Source organism: Ceratotherium simum, chromosome 35 (genome assembly GCF_057802395.1).
Source record: "Ceratotherium simum simum isolate JZ-2026a chromosome 35, ASM5780239v1, whole genome shotgun sequence".
Classification (NCBI taxonomy): domain Eukaryota; kingdom Metazoa; phylum Chordata; class Mammalia; order Perissodactyla; family Rhinocerotidae; genus Ceratotherium; species Ceratotherium simum.
This window is the reverse complement of record NC_141934.1, coordinates 12628307-12642363: the sequence shown is the minus strand read 5'-3', so window position 1 is coordinate 12642363 and position 14057 is coordinate 12628307. Positions and strand designations below refer to the sequence as shown.

The 14057-nt window shown below is 52.0% G+C and overlaps 1 protein-coding gene across 1 annotated transcript; it reads left to right on the top strand.

Annotated features, from left to right (window-relative positions):
- The first annotated feature begins 3051 nt into the window (after window positions 1-3051).
- On the top strand, window positions 3052-13668 carry CRYBB2 (crystallin beta B2). The gene is made up of 6 exons (XM_014787253.2): window positions 3052-3106; window positions 4834-4913; window positions 7842-7960; window positions 10451-10583; window positions 11731-11873; window positions 13500-13668. The coding sequence occupies exons 1-6, from the start codon at window positions 3052-3054 to the stop codon at window positions 13666-13668; spliced, it is 699 nt and encodes a 232-aa protein (XP_014642739.2).
- The last annotated feature ends 389 nt before the right edge of the window (window positions 13669-14057 follow it).

Sequence of the window (14057 nt, the reverse complement as noted above, 5' to 3'; positions counted from 1 at the left end):
CTAGGAATCTCGTGTAAGTGGAATCATATGGTGTTTGTCCTCTTGTAGCTGGCCTTTTTCACATAGCATAAAGTTCTCAAGGCTCATCTGTGTTACAGCATGTGTCAGAATTTCCTTCCTTTTTGTGGCTGAATAATATTCCATTGTGTGGATAGACCACATTCTATTTATCCATTCCTCTGTCAATGGACACTTGGGTTGCTTCCACCTTCTGGCTATTGTGAATAATGCTGCTGTGAACACGGGTGTGCAAATATGTGCCGGAGTCCCTGCTTCCATTCTTTTGGGTAAATACCCAGAAGTGGAATCGCTGGATCATGCTTAATTTTTTGAGGAATCGCCATACTGTTTTCCATACCATGTGCACCATTTTACATCCCAAATTTCTGTTGTTTTAAGCCCCTCGGTTTTGGCCCTTCGTTACAGCAGCCCCAGGAAACTCATAGGAGCACCCACTACGTGTCAGAAGCTGGGCTGTGGGGACACGACGGTAAACCAGGCTGACGATGGCTCTTCTCTCGTGATCTTTTTTTTTTTTTTAATTTTTTGTTTATTGCAGTAACATTGGTTTATAACATTGTAAAAATTTCAGGTGTACATCATTGTACTTCTATTTCTGCATAGATTACATCATGTTCACCACCAAAATACTAATTACAACCCATCACCACACACATGTACCGAATTATCCCTTTCACCCTCCTCCCTCCCCCCTTCCCCTCTGGTAACCACCAATCCAATCTCTGTACCTATGTGTTTGTTTATTGTTGTTATTATCTACTACTTAATGAAGGAAATCATACGGTATTTGACCTTCTCCCTCGGACTCATTTCACTTTGCATTATACCCTCAATGTCGTCACAAATCCACTCAGCTGGATTTCATCGTTTCTTATGGCTGAGTGGTATTCCATTGTGTATATATATCACATCTTCTTTATCCATTCGTCCCTTGATGGGCACTTAGGTTGCTTCCAAGTCTTGGCTATTGTGAATAACGCTGCAATGAACGCAGGGGTGCATGTATCTTTACGCATTGGTGTTTTCAAGTTCTTTGGATAAATACCCAGCAGTGGGATAGCTGGATCATATGGTAGTTCTATCCTTGATTTTTTTTGAGGAATCTCCATACTGTTTTCCATAGTGGCTGCACCAGTTTGCACTCCCACCAGCAGTGTATGAGAGTTCCCTTCTCTCCACATCCTCTCCAACACATGTTGTTTCCTGTCTTGTTAATTATAGCCATTCCGACGGGCGTGAGGTGATATCTCATTGTAGTTTTGATTTGCATTTCCCTGATAGTTAGTGATTTTGAACATCTTTTCATGTGCCTGTTGGCCATCTGTATATCTTCTTTGGAGAAATGTCTGTTCAGGTCTTTTGCCCATTTTTTAATTGGGTTCGTAGTTTTTTTGTTGGTAAGATGCATGAATTCTTTATGTATTTTGGAGATTAACCCATTATCAGAAGTATGGTTTGCAAATATCTTCTCCCAATTGTTAGGTTGTCTTTTCGTTTTGTTGATGGTTTCCTTTGCTGTGCAGAAGGTTTTTAGTTTGATGTAGTCCCATTTGTTTATTTTTTCTATTGTTTCTCTTGCCCGGTCAGACGTGGTGTTTGAAAAGATGTTGCTAAGACCGATGTCGAAGAGCGTACTGCCTATGTTTTCTTCTAGAAGTTTCACAGTTTTAGGTCTTACATTCAAGTCTTTAATCCATTTGGAGTTAATTTTTGTGTATGGTGTAAGGTAAGGGTCTACTTTCATTTTTTTGCATATGGCTATCCAGTTTTCCCAACACCATTTGTTGAAGAGACTTTCTTTTCCCCATTGTATGTTCTTGGCTCCTTTGTCAAAGATTAGCTGTCCATAGATGTGTGGGGTGGCTCTTCTCTCGTGATCTTACCTCCTCATCAGAAAGACAGCAAATGAATGAGTTACCTAATGTCAGGTGGTGAGAAAGCTACAGAGAGAAACAGCGTGGCCAGGGGGCTGGGGCGTGCGTGTGTGTGTGTGCGTGTGTGTACGTGTGCGCACATATTGGGGGCATGAATGTGGGGGTGAGGAAGCATCCTCTCTTGAACCCCGTTTCCAAGTCCCCTCCCTCCTGCCTGATCTCGGATTCAGTCCAGACACAGACTGGCTGCGGGGAAGCCGTGCACACGGAGGAACGCGGGGAAAGGCTGAGGGCCCCCGGGGAAGCGATGGGGCCTGCAGCAGGGATCCGAGAGGTTTCTCCAAATCTCAGGGGTCTGGGGTCCTAAGAGCACCCTGCTTAAGAACCGCAGCTACCAGGACAGCCCGGGGCCTTCAGGATGAAGTCCACTCTTCTCAGCCCAGCATGATCAGGCCCCCGCCCACCTTGGTGCCCACCTGCCCACCCGATCCCAGGCCCTGTCCCTGCCCCATCACAGGCCCCACTTAGGTGTGTGAACCTGTTTTCAGGTCTTTAAATACCACGCCAGTACTTTGCACATGAGCCTTTCTGCTTGGAACTCTCATCCCAACTCGGTTTCCCAGGCTAATTTCTCCCCATCCCTGAGGATTCCATCTCTTCCTGGGAGCTTTTCTGGGTGGTCCAGGCTGGTGCAGGTCCCCTCCCTGACACTACCCCCTAGAACAGAGCTTGGCACCAAGTAAATGTCTGATAAATATTTGTTGAATGGATGGATGGATGGATGGATGGATGGATGCAGGACTCTGCCAAACCACCCTCCTTTACTTGTTTTTTTTTCCCAGGGCCGCTGAGATTTGCCTCCGTCTGCCTTCCCCCGGGGCTCAACTGACCACACCAGTGAACCCGGCATGCCCCCGGTCCTGGCAGCCGGACGGCTGATGCATGCAAAGCGAGCGTCTTCTTGCCTGGCTGCCTGACCACCCCGGCGTGGCCGAATCTGAAAGCTAATGACATTATTGTGCAGAGACACAATGTCTGCGGGCATTTGCTGACCTGGGCTTTGGTGCGGGCTTAATCCAGCATTCTCGCCCTGCCTGCTTTCCGCGGGACGCAGCGGTCCCCCGTCTTGGCACCGGCTCTCCTGGGGAGGGTATAAATGCCACCTCCCACCGGCTGGGCTTCACGGGCACTCTCAGGGGCTGGCGTCACTGGTAAGAATGCCTCTCTTGCTTGCCTTGCCTTTTCTCTCCTCCTCATCCCTGATGGAAAGTGTGGGAGACCTGGGTTCGAATCCAGGTGCCACCACTTTCTAACAAGGTGACCTTGGGCAAAGACTTCAATGCTTTAAGCCTCAGTTTTCTTTTCTGTTAAATGGGGAGAGGGATCATAAAACCTCCTTTGCTGTGGGCTTAGAGATAACGTAGACGAATGGTCCAGCGTGGTGCCTGGCACAGAGTGGGTGCTTGTGCAGTGATCCTTATTAATATTAAACAGTCCATCAGCATCCTCATTTTGTTAGCGATGGGGGAGGAGAATCTGAGGGTTTGCAGGTGGAAGAAATCAAACCACTGACGGTTCAGCATCCTTTCTAATCGGTGAGTCAGCTCTCTCCACATCTGCGAGCATTCCTGGGCGCCCGCTCTGTGTCCAGGCTTGGGGAGCGCTGGTGGGTGAGGAGGCGGCCGCCGCAATCTGGGATCTCCCAGCAGCAGGTCGTTTCAAAGCCACTAAAGCCCGGTGGAAATGACCCTAATAACGCCATAATTGCTGTCGTTTACTGAGCTCTGAACGTGGCCCAGGACCGCTGCCAAGTGCTCGCAGGTCTCTGCGTTATGTGATTGACTGGTCACAGCCTGTTCACAGATGTCATTAGGTGCCATTACTGTCCCCGTTTTGCAGAGCAGAGAGGGGATGACCCGCCCAGGGTCTCAGTGCTGGTAAGCGGCAGAGCCGGCACCTGAGTTGAACCAATTCACCTTCATCGTCTTTAGTCTGAGAGCGCAGATGCCCAGGGACTGTACCGGCGGGGCCTCCGGCACGGTGACAGGCCCACCAGGCTGGTTTCTCAGGGGACAAGAGCGGGTTTGGCTCCCAAGATGCTTGACTGAATTTCTTCTTTCCGGGGGACGTCCTGGCCTGGCCTCTAGCGTAGAAGGGGCGTCTGGAAACCGGACGTTATCTCTGGAGAAGGAAGTCAGGTTTCCCCTCTTCGCTGGGAAAATGCAGCCTGGGTTCACCGCCCTGCCCTCGGGAAAGACGTGAGGCTGACCATTTTCTAGACTTTTCCCATATTCTCACCAGCTAAGACATCCTCCCCACTGCTGTCCATCACGGCACCTGAACTTCCACCATCACACTCGTGTCTTTATTTCTTGTCGCGTGAGTCCATGGCAGATGCGCGCACTCGTGGTGGCAGGTGCGGGGATGAGACCAATGGCGGGGAGGAGCATTCTGGGTACTGGGGTGGGGAGTCTGCAGGAGGACGTTGTGGGTGAGGGCAGGGGGTCCAGGGGGCCTTGTGGGATTGCGAACTGGGAACCACAACACGGCCGGGCACGGCCAGTGCGTGGATTTTGTTTGCCCACGCTGTTCTCTTTTAATCCCCAAATTTCTGCCTTTTATCAATGTGTCCGCATTCCGTGGAGCATCCTGTCTGGAACTGAGTGATGGGGACCCCCCGACACCCCACTCACACTCTAGTTGGTCACCTTATTTTTCAGCAGCCCTCATTCCCGCTCTTAAGAGGAGCTGGCCTGGCCGCAGAGAAGGGCAGCTAAGGATGGAAGTTCAGCTGCTTGCCGACCCTGCCACGCTGGGACAACCGGAGTCAGGGAGACCAAACACAGGGTTTGGGGCTGGAGGGGGTGGCCCCGAGCCCGCGGGTGAGAAAGCTGAGGGCCCAGACAGGCCCTCTCAGCTGCTTCCCCGTGTCTTCCAGGTCATTCCTGCATCGGACAGCCCACCATGGCCTCAGACCACCAGACCCAAGCGGGCAAGCCGCAGCCCCTGAACCCCAAGGTGGGTACCACGCGAGGGGGGGGGCAGGCAGAGCTCCTCTCCTGACTCGGTTTCCCTTCTGCAAAGTGGGGTTGGCATCTTCCTCCCAGGGCCCCCCCCCCTGCCCCTCTCTGGGCCTGAGTCTCCCCAACTTGCACACTGGGGGCTGACTCGGAGGGCCCCTCCCCAGCTGGCATGCCAGGGTGCCCAGCACCAGCTGCCAGCTGTGGAGACTTATGTTCCTCTGCCGTACCCTGCACCCCGTTTCCCATGGGGGTCCCCAAAGCTGAGGTAGACCCTCAGTGCAGTCTGAGAGGGGGCTTGTGAACGGGAGGTGGGGTGGGATTCCAGACTCCACACTTGCTGTGTGACCCGGGCCGGCCACTCGACTTCTCTGAGCCTCAGTTCCCCCCTTCGCAAAATGGGGAGACAGATTCGCGGCATCGGGTGGTTGTGAAGAGGCAAAGAACACAGGCTCAGCCTCACACCCGGTCTGCGGCGTGTCCACCGACGGCCAGCTAACGTGCCGCTCTGCTTTCTCATCCTCCCTCCCCAAAGGGCGGTGGGACCTCAGGCCAGTGCCGGGAGCGTGTCACATCCAACCTGTCCCCAAACCTCTACCAGCACCCCTGCGCCTGGCTGCCCTCCTGTGTCCTCTGCTTCAGACTCCAGGCATGGATTCCATCCTGGGACTGCCCTGTGGTCAGACTCAGAGCCTCTCCAGCCGCAGAGCAGCCTCTCACCTGCTCACCCCATTCTGTCCCTTCAGGGGCTTACTTTCTGGAGGAAAGACAATCAATAAACAAACAAATAAGTGACTTTAAGGAGTGAGAAGTGTTGGGAAGAAACACAAAGTGGGGCCAGGGGTTACCAAGAGAGAGCCGGGGTGGGGGAGGCGTGGTTGTGTTAGCTAAAGTGGTCACGGAGGGCCTCCCTGAGGAGGTGACATTGGAGCACAGACCCAGGCCAAGTGAGGGAGCAGCCATGGGAATGTTGGGGAGTCAGGAAAGGGAACAGCATTTCAGGCAGAGAGCACAGTGAGTGCAAAGGCCCAGGGGTTGGCACGAGCTGGGTGAGTTTGAGGAACAGCAAGAAGGCCAGCGCAACGTGCTTTAGAGCAGGCTGTCCAATAGACACAGCACGTGAACCACATGTGTAATTTAACATTTCCTAGTAGCCACACTAAAAAAGTAAAGAGAAACAGGGCAAATTAATTTTCATGTGATATTTTATTAAACCTAATATATTCAAATGTATAGTCCATAGAAAAATTACTAGGTGGCTATTTTACATTCTTTTTTTCATACTAAATCTTCATAATCTGATGTGTATTTTATATTTCAGCACATCTCAATTTGGACTAGTCATGCAAACCATTTGTAACCGAGAGCTGCCATATTGGACGGGGCAGGTTTAAAGGGCTGGATAACATGAAAAATTTTAGCATCCATTTGTTCATAAATAACAACAACAACAACAATAATAATACTGAGCTTCTGGACTCTCTGAGGCTTTTCAAATGCATGGAGAGGCTGACCTTCCTCACCCTCCTCACCCAGGGAAGCCATTGTCTCCCAGGCCAGGGTAGTAATAAACCAGCCCCTAACTTCCATATTCTCGATTCTTCTCAGGAAACCTGCAAAGTGGGCATGACTTCCCAGTTTACAAATGGGGGAGCTGAGGCTCAGAGCAATCAAGTTTCTTCCTAGGGTTGCACAGCTGGATGCAACAGAGGCGACATTGGAGCCGTCTCCTGATGCATCTGTGGTCGAGTCAGTGACCATAAAGGCTGAATTGAGCCCACGGAATCTGACTCTGGGCCCTGCGGGGCCTCCCTCCCTCCCCTGGCTTTGTCTGGCTAATCCCCGGCCTGGGAGAGGCAGGCGCGTTTACCCAGCCAGTGCTGACCATGTGGATTGCAGCTGCCCCTCCTGGGAGCCTGCTGCCTGGAGCCCCCCTCTTCATCCAGAGGGCAGCTCCCGGGGGCAGTGCAGCTGGAAAACCTCTGTCCCCAAATGCTTTCTGGAATCACGAAAAGTGGCTGCTGGCCTCCCACCGAGCACTTGGCTGTGAGGCCTCGGGTGGCCCCCTCCCTTAGCAGAGCTTCAGTTTCCCTGATGGGGATCCTGATGGCCCCCTTCCCTGGGCTGACGAGAGGACCAGGTGAGGCAAAGGGAGTCAAGTCCCCTTGAGAAGTATCCCAAGGGGGAGGGCAGAGGGAGACCTGCAAAGCCTGTGAGGGCTTAAGGAAGAGGCCCAGGTATGTGCGGTTTTACGGGTGAAATCGAGGTGGGGACTGTAGATGGCGGGACTGGGCCAATTCTAACAGGAGCAGGAGAGGATCAAGCAGCGTGGTCTAGCGTCTTGCAACTCACACTGTGGTCCATGGACCAGTGGTACCAGCCTCACCTGGGAGCTTGTTAGAAATGCAGAATCTGGGGCTGCATCCCGGACCTGCTGCCTTGGAAGTCACATTTTATCAAGATCCCAGTGCTTTGTGTGCATGTTAGAGTTTGCAAAGTACTGTTCTCGTGGAAACAGCATCAGACAGGCTTGGGCTCCAACTTCAGCTCTGCCACTTACCCACGTGGGGTCTGTGCCACATCCCTTAATGGATGTAATTGTGCCTCCTACACAGAGAGCAAATAATCTTTGCAAACCATTATGCTTCTCTGAATCCTTCCTACAACTCCATGAGGTAGGTTCTGTCATTATTTCCCATTTGACAGATGGGGAAACTGAAGCTCAGTGAGGTGAAATCCTGGCTCAAGGTTTCAGAGCTGGTAACCAGCAGAGCCAGGACTGTCTGACGTTATGTTTCACTTGTGGCTCCCAAGGATGGAGCCCTTCAGCATCCTTCCAGGCTCTGCGAGTCCCCTCTCCACCCTGCCTGCCCTGGTCTCCCTCCTCCCCATCATGCCGGGGCTCAACTCTCTCCTCCTGTTACAGATCATCATCTTTGAGCAGGAGAACTTCCAGGGACACTCGCACGAGCTCAGTGGGCCCTGCCCCAACCTGAAGGAGACTGGCGTGGAGAAGGCAGGCTCCATCCTGGTGCAGTCTGGACCGTACGTACCTGGGTGGTCTCACCTGGTCAGGGGCTTCAGAGTGGGGCAATCGGGCTGTGCAGCCGGAGGGATCTGTCCTCATTGTGCTCCTAGATTGTGTGATCGGGAGACCAGGATTTGGAGTCTGGCAGCCAAAGGAGAGAATTGGTAATTTGGATTCAGATAGAACTGAGTTCAAATCCCGCCTCCACCGCTTCAGGGCCGTGTGATGTTGGACCAGCAACTTCCCTCAGAGAAGGGAAGAGCCTCGATTTCCTCCTCTGTAGGAGGAGGACAACCACGTCCTCCTGAGGATGAAGGGAGAGAGCTCATGTGAAAAGCCTGACCCTGAGGTCAGCCACTTCCTCGAGGCAGGGAGATGGACGCGGGGACTCTCATGGACCCTTTTGGAGCTGTCAATCTCTGGCTCCGGGAGTGTCCTCACCCTCCTGGGAGGTTTAAAGCTGGACGTCCCAGCTCTGCATCTACCCTCCCTCCCCAAATCCTGACTATACTGGGTCTTAGCAGATTCACTGGTGCATTCAGGGGCCGGCAGGCCTGGGGGCCCTGACCCGAGAGAGAAGGAGAGGTGGTTGGTAGGGTCTGACTCTGCCCTGCTCATGTCTCGTAGCTGAGCACAGCCCGCAGGGCCTCTCCTTGTGGTTCCCCACCACTCCTTCTCTGCAGGAGCCTCAGGAATCAGGGGTGGCTGCCAGCGACCCCACCCAATGGCTCAGGGAGTTGGGTATGGCTGGGGGTCCTGGGTGACGGGCAGAGGATTTTGCAGCATGCAATGACTATCGAGTCAGAGTCTGCTGATGTGGAGAACAGCCAAGGAGTGGCCCTGCCGAGCACCGCGGGTCTGACATCTCAGAGCATCTGCAGTGCCTGAACTTGTGCCTTCCTGGACCACTGAGGTTCTGACCATTGAAGTACCACTTCTGATTTTCAGTTGTCTTTTTTTTAGAATTTGGATGGCATGGATTTTACACTCCTCTGCTTTCTTTTAAAAAATATAACTTTCGATATTTTTTATTGTAATTTATTGTTTAAAAGTAAGAAGAAATTGTTTAAGGCAAAGAAAATATGACTCTACTCTTACCACTCAGAAGTAACCATTGTTAAGATTTTGGTATAAATCTATATTTTCCTCTGTATATGTATGTATAGCATCATCCGATTTAAATCAAAATTGGATGATGTTATACATACTGTTTTATAATTCATTTTGAAAACTTTATAAGATATCATGAATTCTCTCCATGTCATTAAATAGCATTTTATTTTGGGATTTTTCAGAGTTTTTTTTAAGATAGGTCTGCATCAGAATCACAGAAAGGGGATGCTCTGAAAAGCAGATTCCTGGGCCCCATCCCAGTCCCATTCAATCAAACTCTTGGGTCTGGAGCCCAGGAATCTGCATTTCACAAACACCTGGTGATGTTTCTGCCCAGTTCTTTGAGAACCCGTGTCCTCCCTCCTTATTTTTCACAGCCTTGTAACCTTCCATTACGGGATAGGCCATAATTTACTTCACCAGGCCCTGACTATTAGATGTTGAAGTTGTTTCAGTCATTCGATATCATAAACAACACCGTGATGAACATCCTTACTCACGTATTGGTGAACTCTTGACAACTGGTTTCTACGGACACGTTGCCTAAAAGCAGAATTGCTGGCTCAAGGATGCATCCCCTTCTAAAAGTGTCAAGAAACACGATCTCCATTAAGGACTTAGAGTCCATTAAGGACTTAGATTACTGTTCTGAACAGCCCGTTATTGCACAAGGCGGTGATGTGTGCCCCTACAATGAACAGCCCAAGAGTGCTGGGCATTTGAAATTCGTACCGTCTTTTTCCTATTTTCCCCTATTAGCCAAGCCCCACTGCAAGGTAACCATTCCCTTTAAAGTACTGTTTCTCTTCTACTGCGGATCTAAGAGGCTGGAGAGTTCTGTGCAGAGTATGAATCAAGAGAGTTCCATCAAGAACAAAGGAGGAAACAGGTCCAAAGAGAAGGGCTGGTATGAATAGGGCACAGGAGCTGTAGAGGCACTGGTGTTCTGGAGCCTGTTCTCGGTGGTGACGCTGATTGGGGACGTCTTTTCCCAAGTCCACAGTCACTGATGTCCCACTGACAGCTTGAAACCAGCCACGGTGGGAGTATTTACACCATGGAAATTGGCAAACGCTACAATCTGGGTTTCTTTTTTTTTTCCTAAGAGCTGACTGTCAATTTACCAGCATACCACTGGCCCCAATTCACGGGCTCTGTATTTGTTGCTGGGCCGTCTTTTGGGTTTCCCCGTTATTTCCGGATTGTGTTCCAGATGGTTGAAGGCAGCATGGTCCTGGGTTCTGGATAACTGATGTGATTCTGCTGTGCGTGGATTTATGGGGCTACTGCTCCTTGATCAGCTGGGCGAGTGAGGCCCGAGCCAGTAGCCGGGGTCCGGCCGTAGGAAGCTTGGAGTAGGCCTGACCCACCCTCTCTCTCTGTCTCCGCTGCAGCTGGGTGGGCTATGAACAAGCCAACTGCAAGGGTGAGCAGTTTGTGTTTGAGAAGGGGGAGTACCCCCGCTGGGACTCGTGGACCAGCAGCCGGAGGACCGACTCCCTCAGCTCCCTGAGGCCCATCAAAGTGGTGAGCCCCCTGCCCCTCGCCCTTCTCCCTCTCTTCGCCACCTCGGAGCCGGAGGTCTAGGGACCAGGAGGAAGCCTTCTCCTCCAGCATTGTGCCCCTTCTGATTGGTGGGGGACTTTCTGGCTGTGTAACCTGGCATAAGTCTCTTTGCCTCCCTGAGCCTCAGTTTTCTCATCTGTAAAATGGGAATATTAGTATCTACCGTCCTGAGATTCCAACACGCTTAGCCTGAGTGTTGCCACATTGCACAGGGGGGGATCCATTCACAAGATTTCGAAATGCTCCAGGGACACCGTTCACGTTCTATTCTGTGTGGATGGTGTTTTCCAGGGTTGTGCAACTCCCGACACAGAGCAATCGCTCCATAAATGATAGCCTTGTCAATATTAAAGGAAATTCCGAGTTTGGGGGTGGAGGAGAAGGTGGCTTAGCTCTTGTTCGTAACTTGTTCGACCTTTCAGTGCTTCTCTGATCCTAATTCTTACTAGTGTGTGAACTTTCAAGGAGGGCAAAGAGCCCAACAATGCTCGGTTACACTCCCAAACCTCCCCAGCCCAGTCTAGTTCCCCCCAGAGCTTGATGGAAGACTGGAGAACGTTGCACTCAGCATTCTGCAGACCTGGGTTCCTATGTTGGCTTTGGCGCTACCAGCTGTGTGACCTTGGGCAAGTTGCTTTACCTCTCCGAGCGTCACCTTTCTCATCTGCCAAATGGCAGAAGAGGAGTTTAAAGGATTAAAAGAGATAACCAACAAAAATGTCACAGGAATAGGAGGCTGGGAAGAGAAGTGGAGGTGAAGGAAAGTCAAAATATCTCAAGCGCCTACTAGAGACACAGTAAGCCTGTGTGTGTGTAGATCACGGCTGCTGTTTATTTAAAAAAGGGAGTTGAAGCTGTAGGAGGGAAAATGACATTTCAGAATCGAATATTCCCCCAAGTGTAGAATCTAGAGCATCTGCTACATGAAAATAGCCCCGGAGGAGCTCAGCAAATATGGCCACTGTTCAATGACGTTGTCATAGACATTCACGTGGGGGGTATCGCGCAGGGGCTGTGGGTGGAGCGCGCAGGTCCAACTCCGGGGCATGAGGATGGGTGGGAAGGGCCCCCTCGCCCACACTCGCTTTCCCTCACTCCCTGTCAACAGGACAGCCAAGAGCACAAGATCATCCTCTACGAAAACCCCAACTTCACGGGGAAGAAGATGGAGATCATAGATGACGACGTACCTAGCTTCCACGCCCACGGCTACCAGGAGAAGGTGTCATCTGTGCGGGTGCAGAGCGGCACGTGAGTGTGGACCCGGGCCTGGCTCGTCCTGCCCCAGGAGCCCCGACCCTGGGGTCCCAAGTCCTGCTTTGCCCTGAACTCCGGTGATCTCGTACTCTCCTGACCGGTCTTCATTGGAAAATGGGCGTGGGGGCCATCAGCCTACATGTGGCTTTCAATTCCTGAAGTTGCATCTGAACCTGCCTTTGGGCAATCCCCTACCGTGGAGGAGAGAAACCTGGGCCTTGACCTCAGCCCCTAAGATCGGGACAGTAGATGTTGGTAGGGGGAGGTTGAGGCAGAGGTGGGGTAGCAGAAGGGTGGGAAGGGGTTGAGTGGTCCTAACAAAGCTGTGAGCGGCAGCAACAGCAGCCTCTTCCTGAGTCTGGAATCAAGAGGTGTCGTTTCCACCAAATGAAACTTCTTAGGCACATAAACCTTGGCCAGCAGCACTGGGGAATTTCTTATTGTGAAAAATGTGGATTCCGTGGGGTCCGCGGATGCGCTTCAGGCAGTGACGTGCTGGAGCTGACTCTTAAATTTTCAGGATTTTTGTGAGCTGGTTGTTGAACCCTTGGTGGCGTGAAATCAGCCATCGTGGGAGTGTTTATAGCCCAGAAAGTGGAAAATGCTACAAATCAAGACTTATTTCCCCAAGGGAGCTAGTTTACCAACACATAGTGGCTTTCTGGGTTTGTCAAACTCCTAAAATATTGTGCAAAGTTCTGTGTTCATATTCTCCTTCATTCACTCATTCATTCATTCATTGATTCAATTAGTCAAGTGCTGCAAGGTGCCAGGTACCATGTCAGGGGCTCAGTATGTCAAGGTAGATTAAAGAGACCTGGCTTCTGCCTTGTGTAGTTGGGGTCAAAGGTAAGAATCCACACAAATCTAGACTCCTTCCCTGAGGAAAGGACTCTTGAGCTGAGATCTCAAGAAAGAATCAGAATTGCGGGGGTAAAAAGGGAAAGGAAGGGCGTTTCAGCCAGAGAGCAGCACATGCAAAGGCCCTGTGGTGGGAGGAACCCACTGAGTCTGAGACCCTCTACAAAGCCTGGAGTGGCTAGAGAGCAGATATGTAGGGGCATGCATGAGGCTGAGAAGCAGAGCTGGAGGTCCTTGTAGGTCCACAGTGGCTGGCCAGGCAGGTCCTTGTAGCTCAGGGCTGTGTCATGTTTTCTGGGGAGAAGACTGTGGCTTTCATCAGGTGCCCAAAAGAGTGAGTGACCCCCTAAATGGTGACAGCCTCAAATGGGGAAGGGATTGCAGAGGGCTCCTGGGGCCTCACCCACTCTCCTTTGGCCTCGCAGCTGGGCTTGGGGTTGGGATGGGAGTGGACAGAGACGGAGAAGAGGCCTGTCTTATTCTAAGCAGAAGTGAGCTTAAGATCATCCCTTCCTCTGATCCTAGTATCAGGCCTTCAGCCAAAAGTTGCTTCATAAGGTAGTGAGCTCCCCGTCAAGAGAAGGAAGAAAGCAGAGGCTGGATGCTGGGAGGGGGGTGCTCCTGCCAACACTCAGGACGTGTGACTGATGGGGAGGCTCCACCTTCCTAATGGCTGAAGGATGCTCTCTCTCTGTCTCTCTCTTTTCCTCGGTTTCTCCTCTGTCTCCCCTGTCCCCGCCTCCCACCCCTGGCCCGCAGGTGGGTCGGCTACCAGTACCCCGGCTACCGCGGGCTGCAGTACCTGCTGGAGAAGGGCGACTACAAGGACAGCGGGGACTTCGGGGCCCCCCACCCCCAGGTGCAGTCTGTGCGCCGCATCCGCGACATGCAGTGGCACCAGCGGGGCGCCTTCCATCCCTCCAACTAGTGCCCAGTTTCCTCCTTCCCAGGGCCCTGGAGTGCTGCCCAGGATCCCCCCACACCCCCTGGCGAGTGAATAAAGTGTGACTTGCAACTTGGCTGCTGCAGAATCTTTTATCCCCAGTGGGTGCTGCGTGTGTGTGTGCGTGTGTGTGCGCACGCATGTGTGTGTGTGAGAGAGACAGAGAGAAAGATGAGAGAACCAGACGGTGTCTGGGCGAGGGGTAGGGCAGCAGGGCCCTCACTGAGTCTGGCAGGTCTGCAGCCTTTTAGCTGTGTGATCTCGGGTGCACCGTCTAACCTCTCTGAGCCTCCGTTTCTTCGCCTGACTTACAACCCCCTTTGCCCCATGAGTGGCTGGCTTGCCTGACCTCCCGGGCTCCCTCTTGTGTGGTT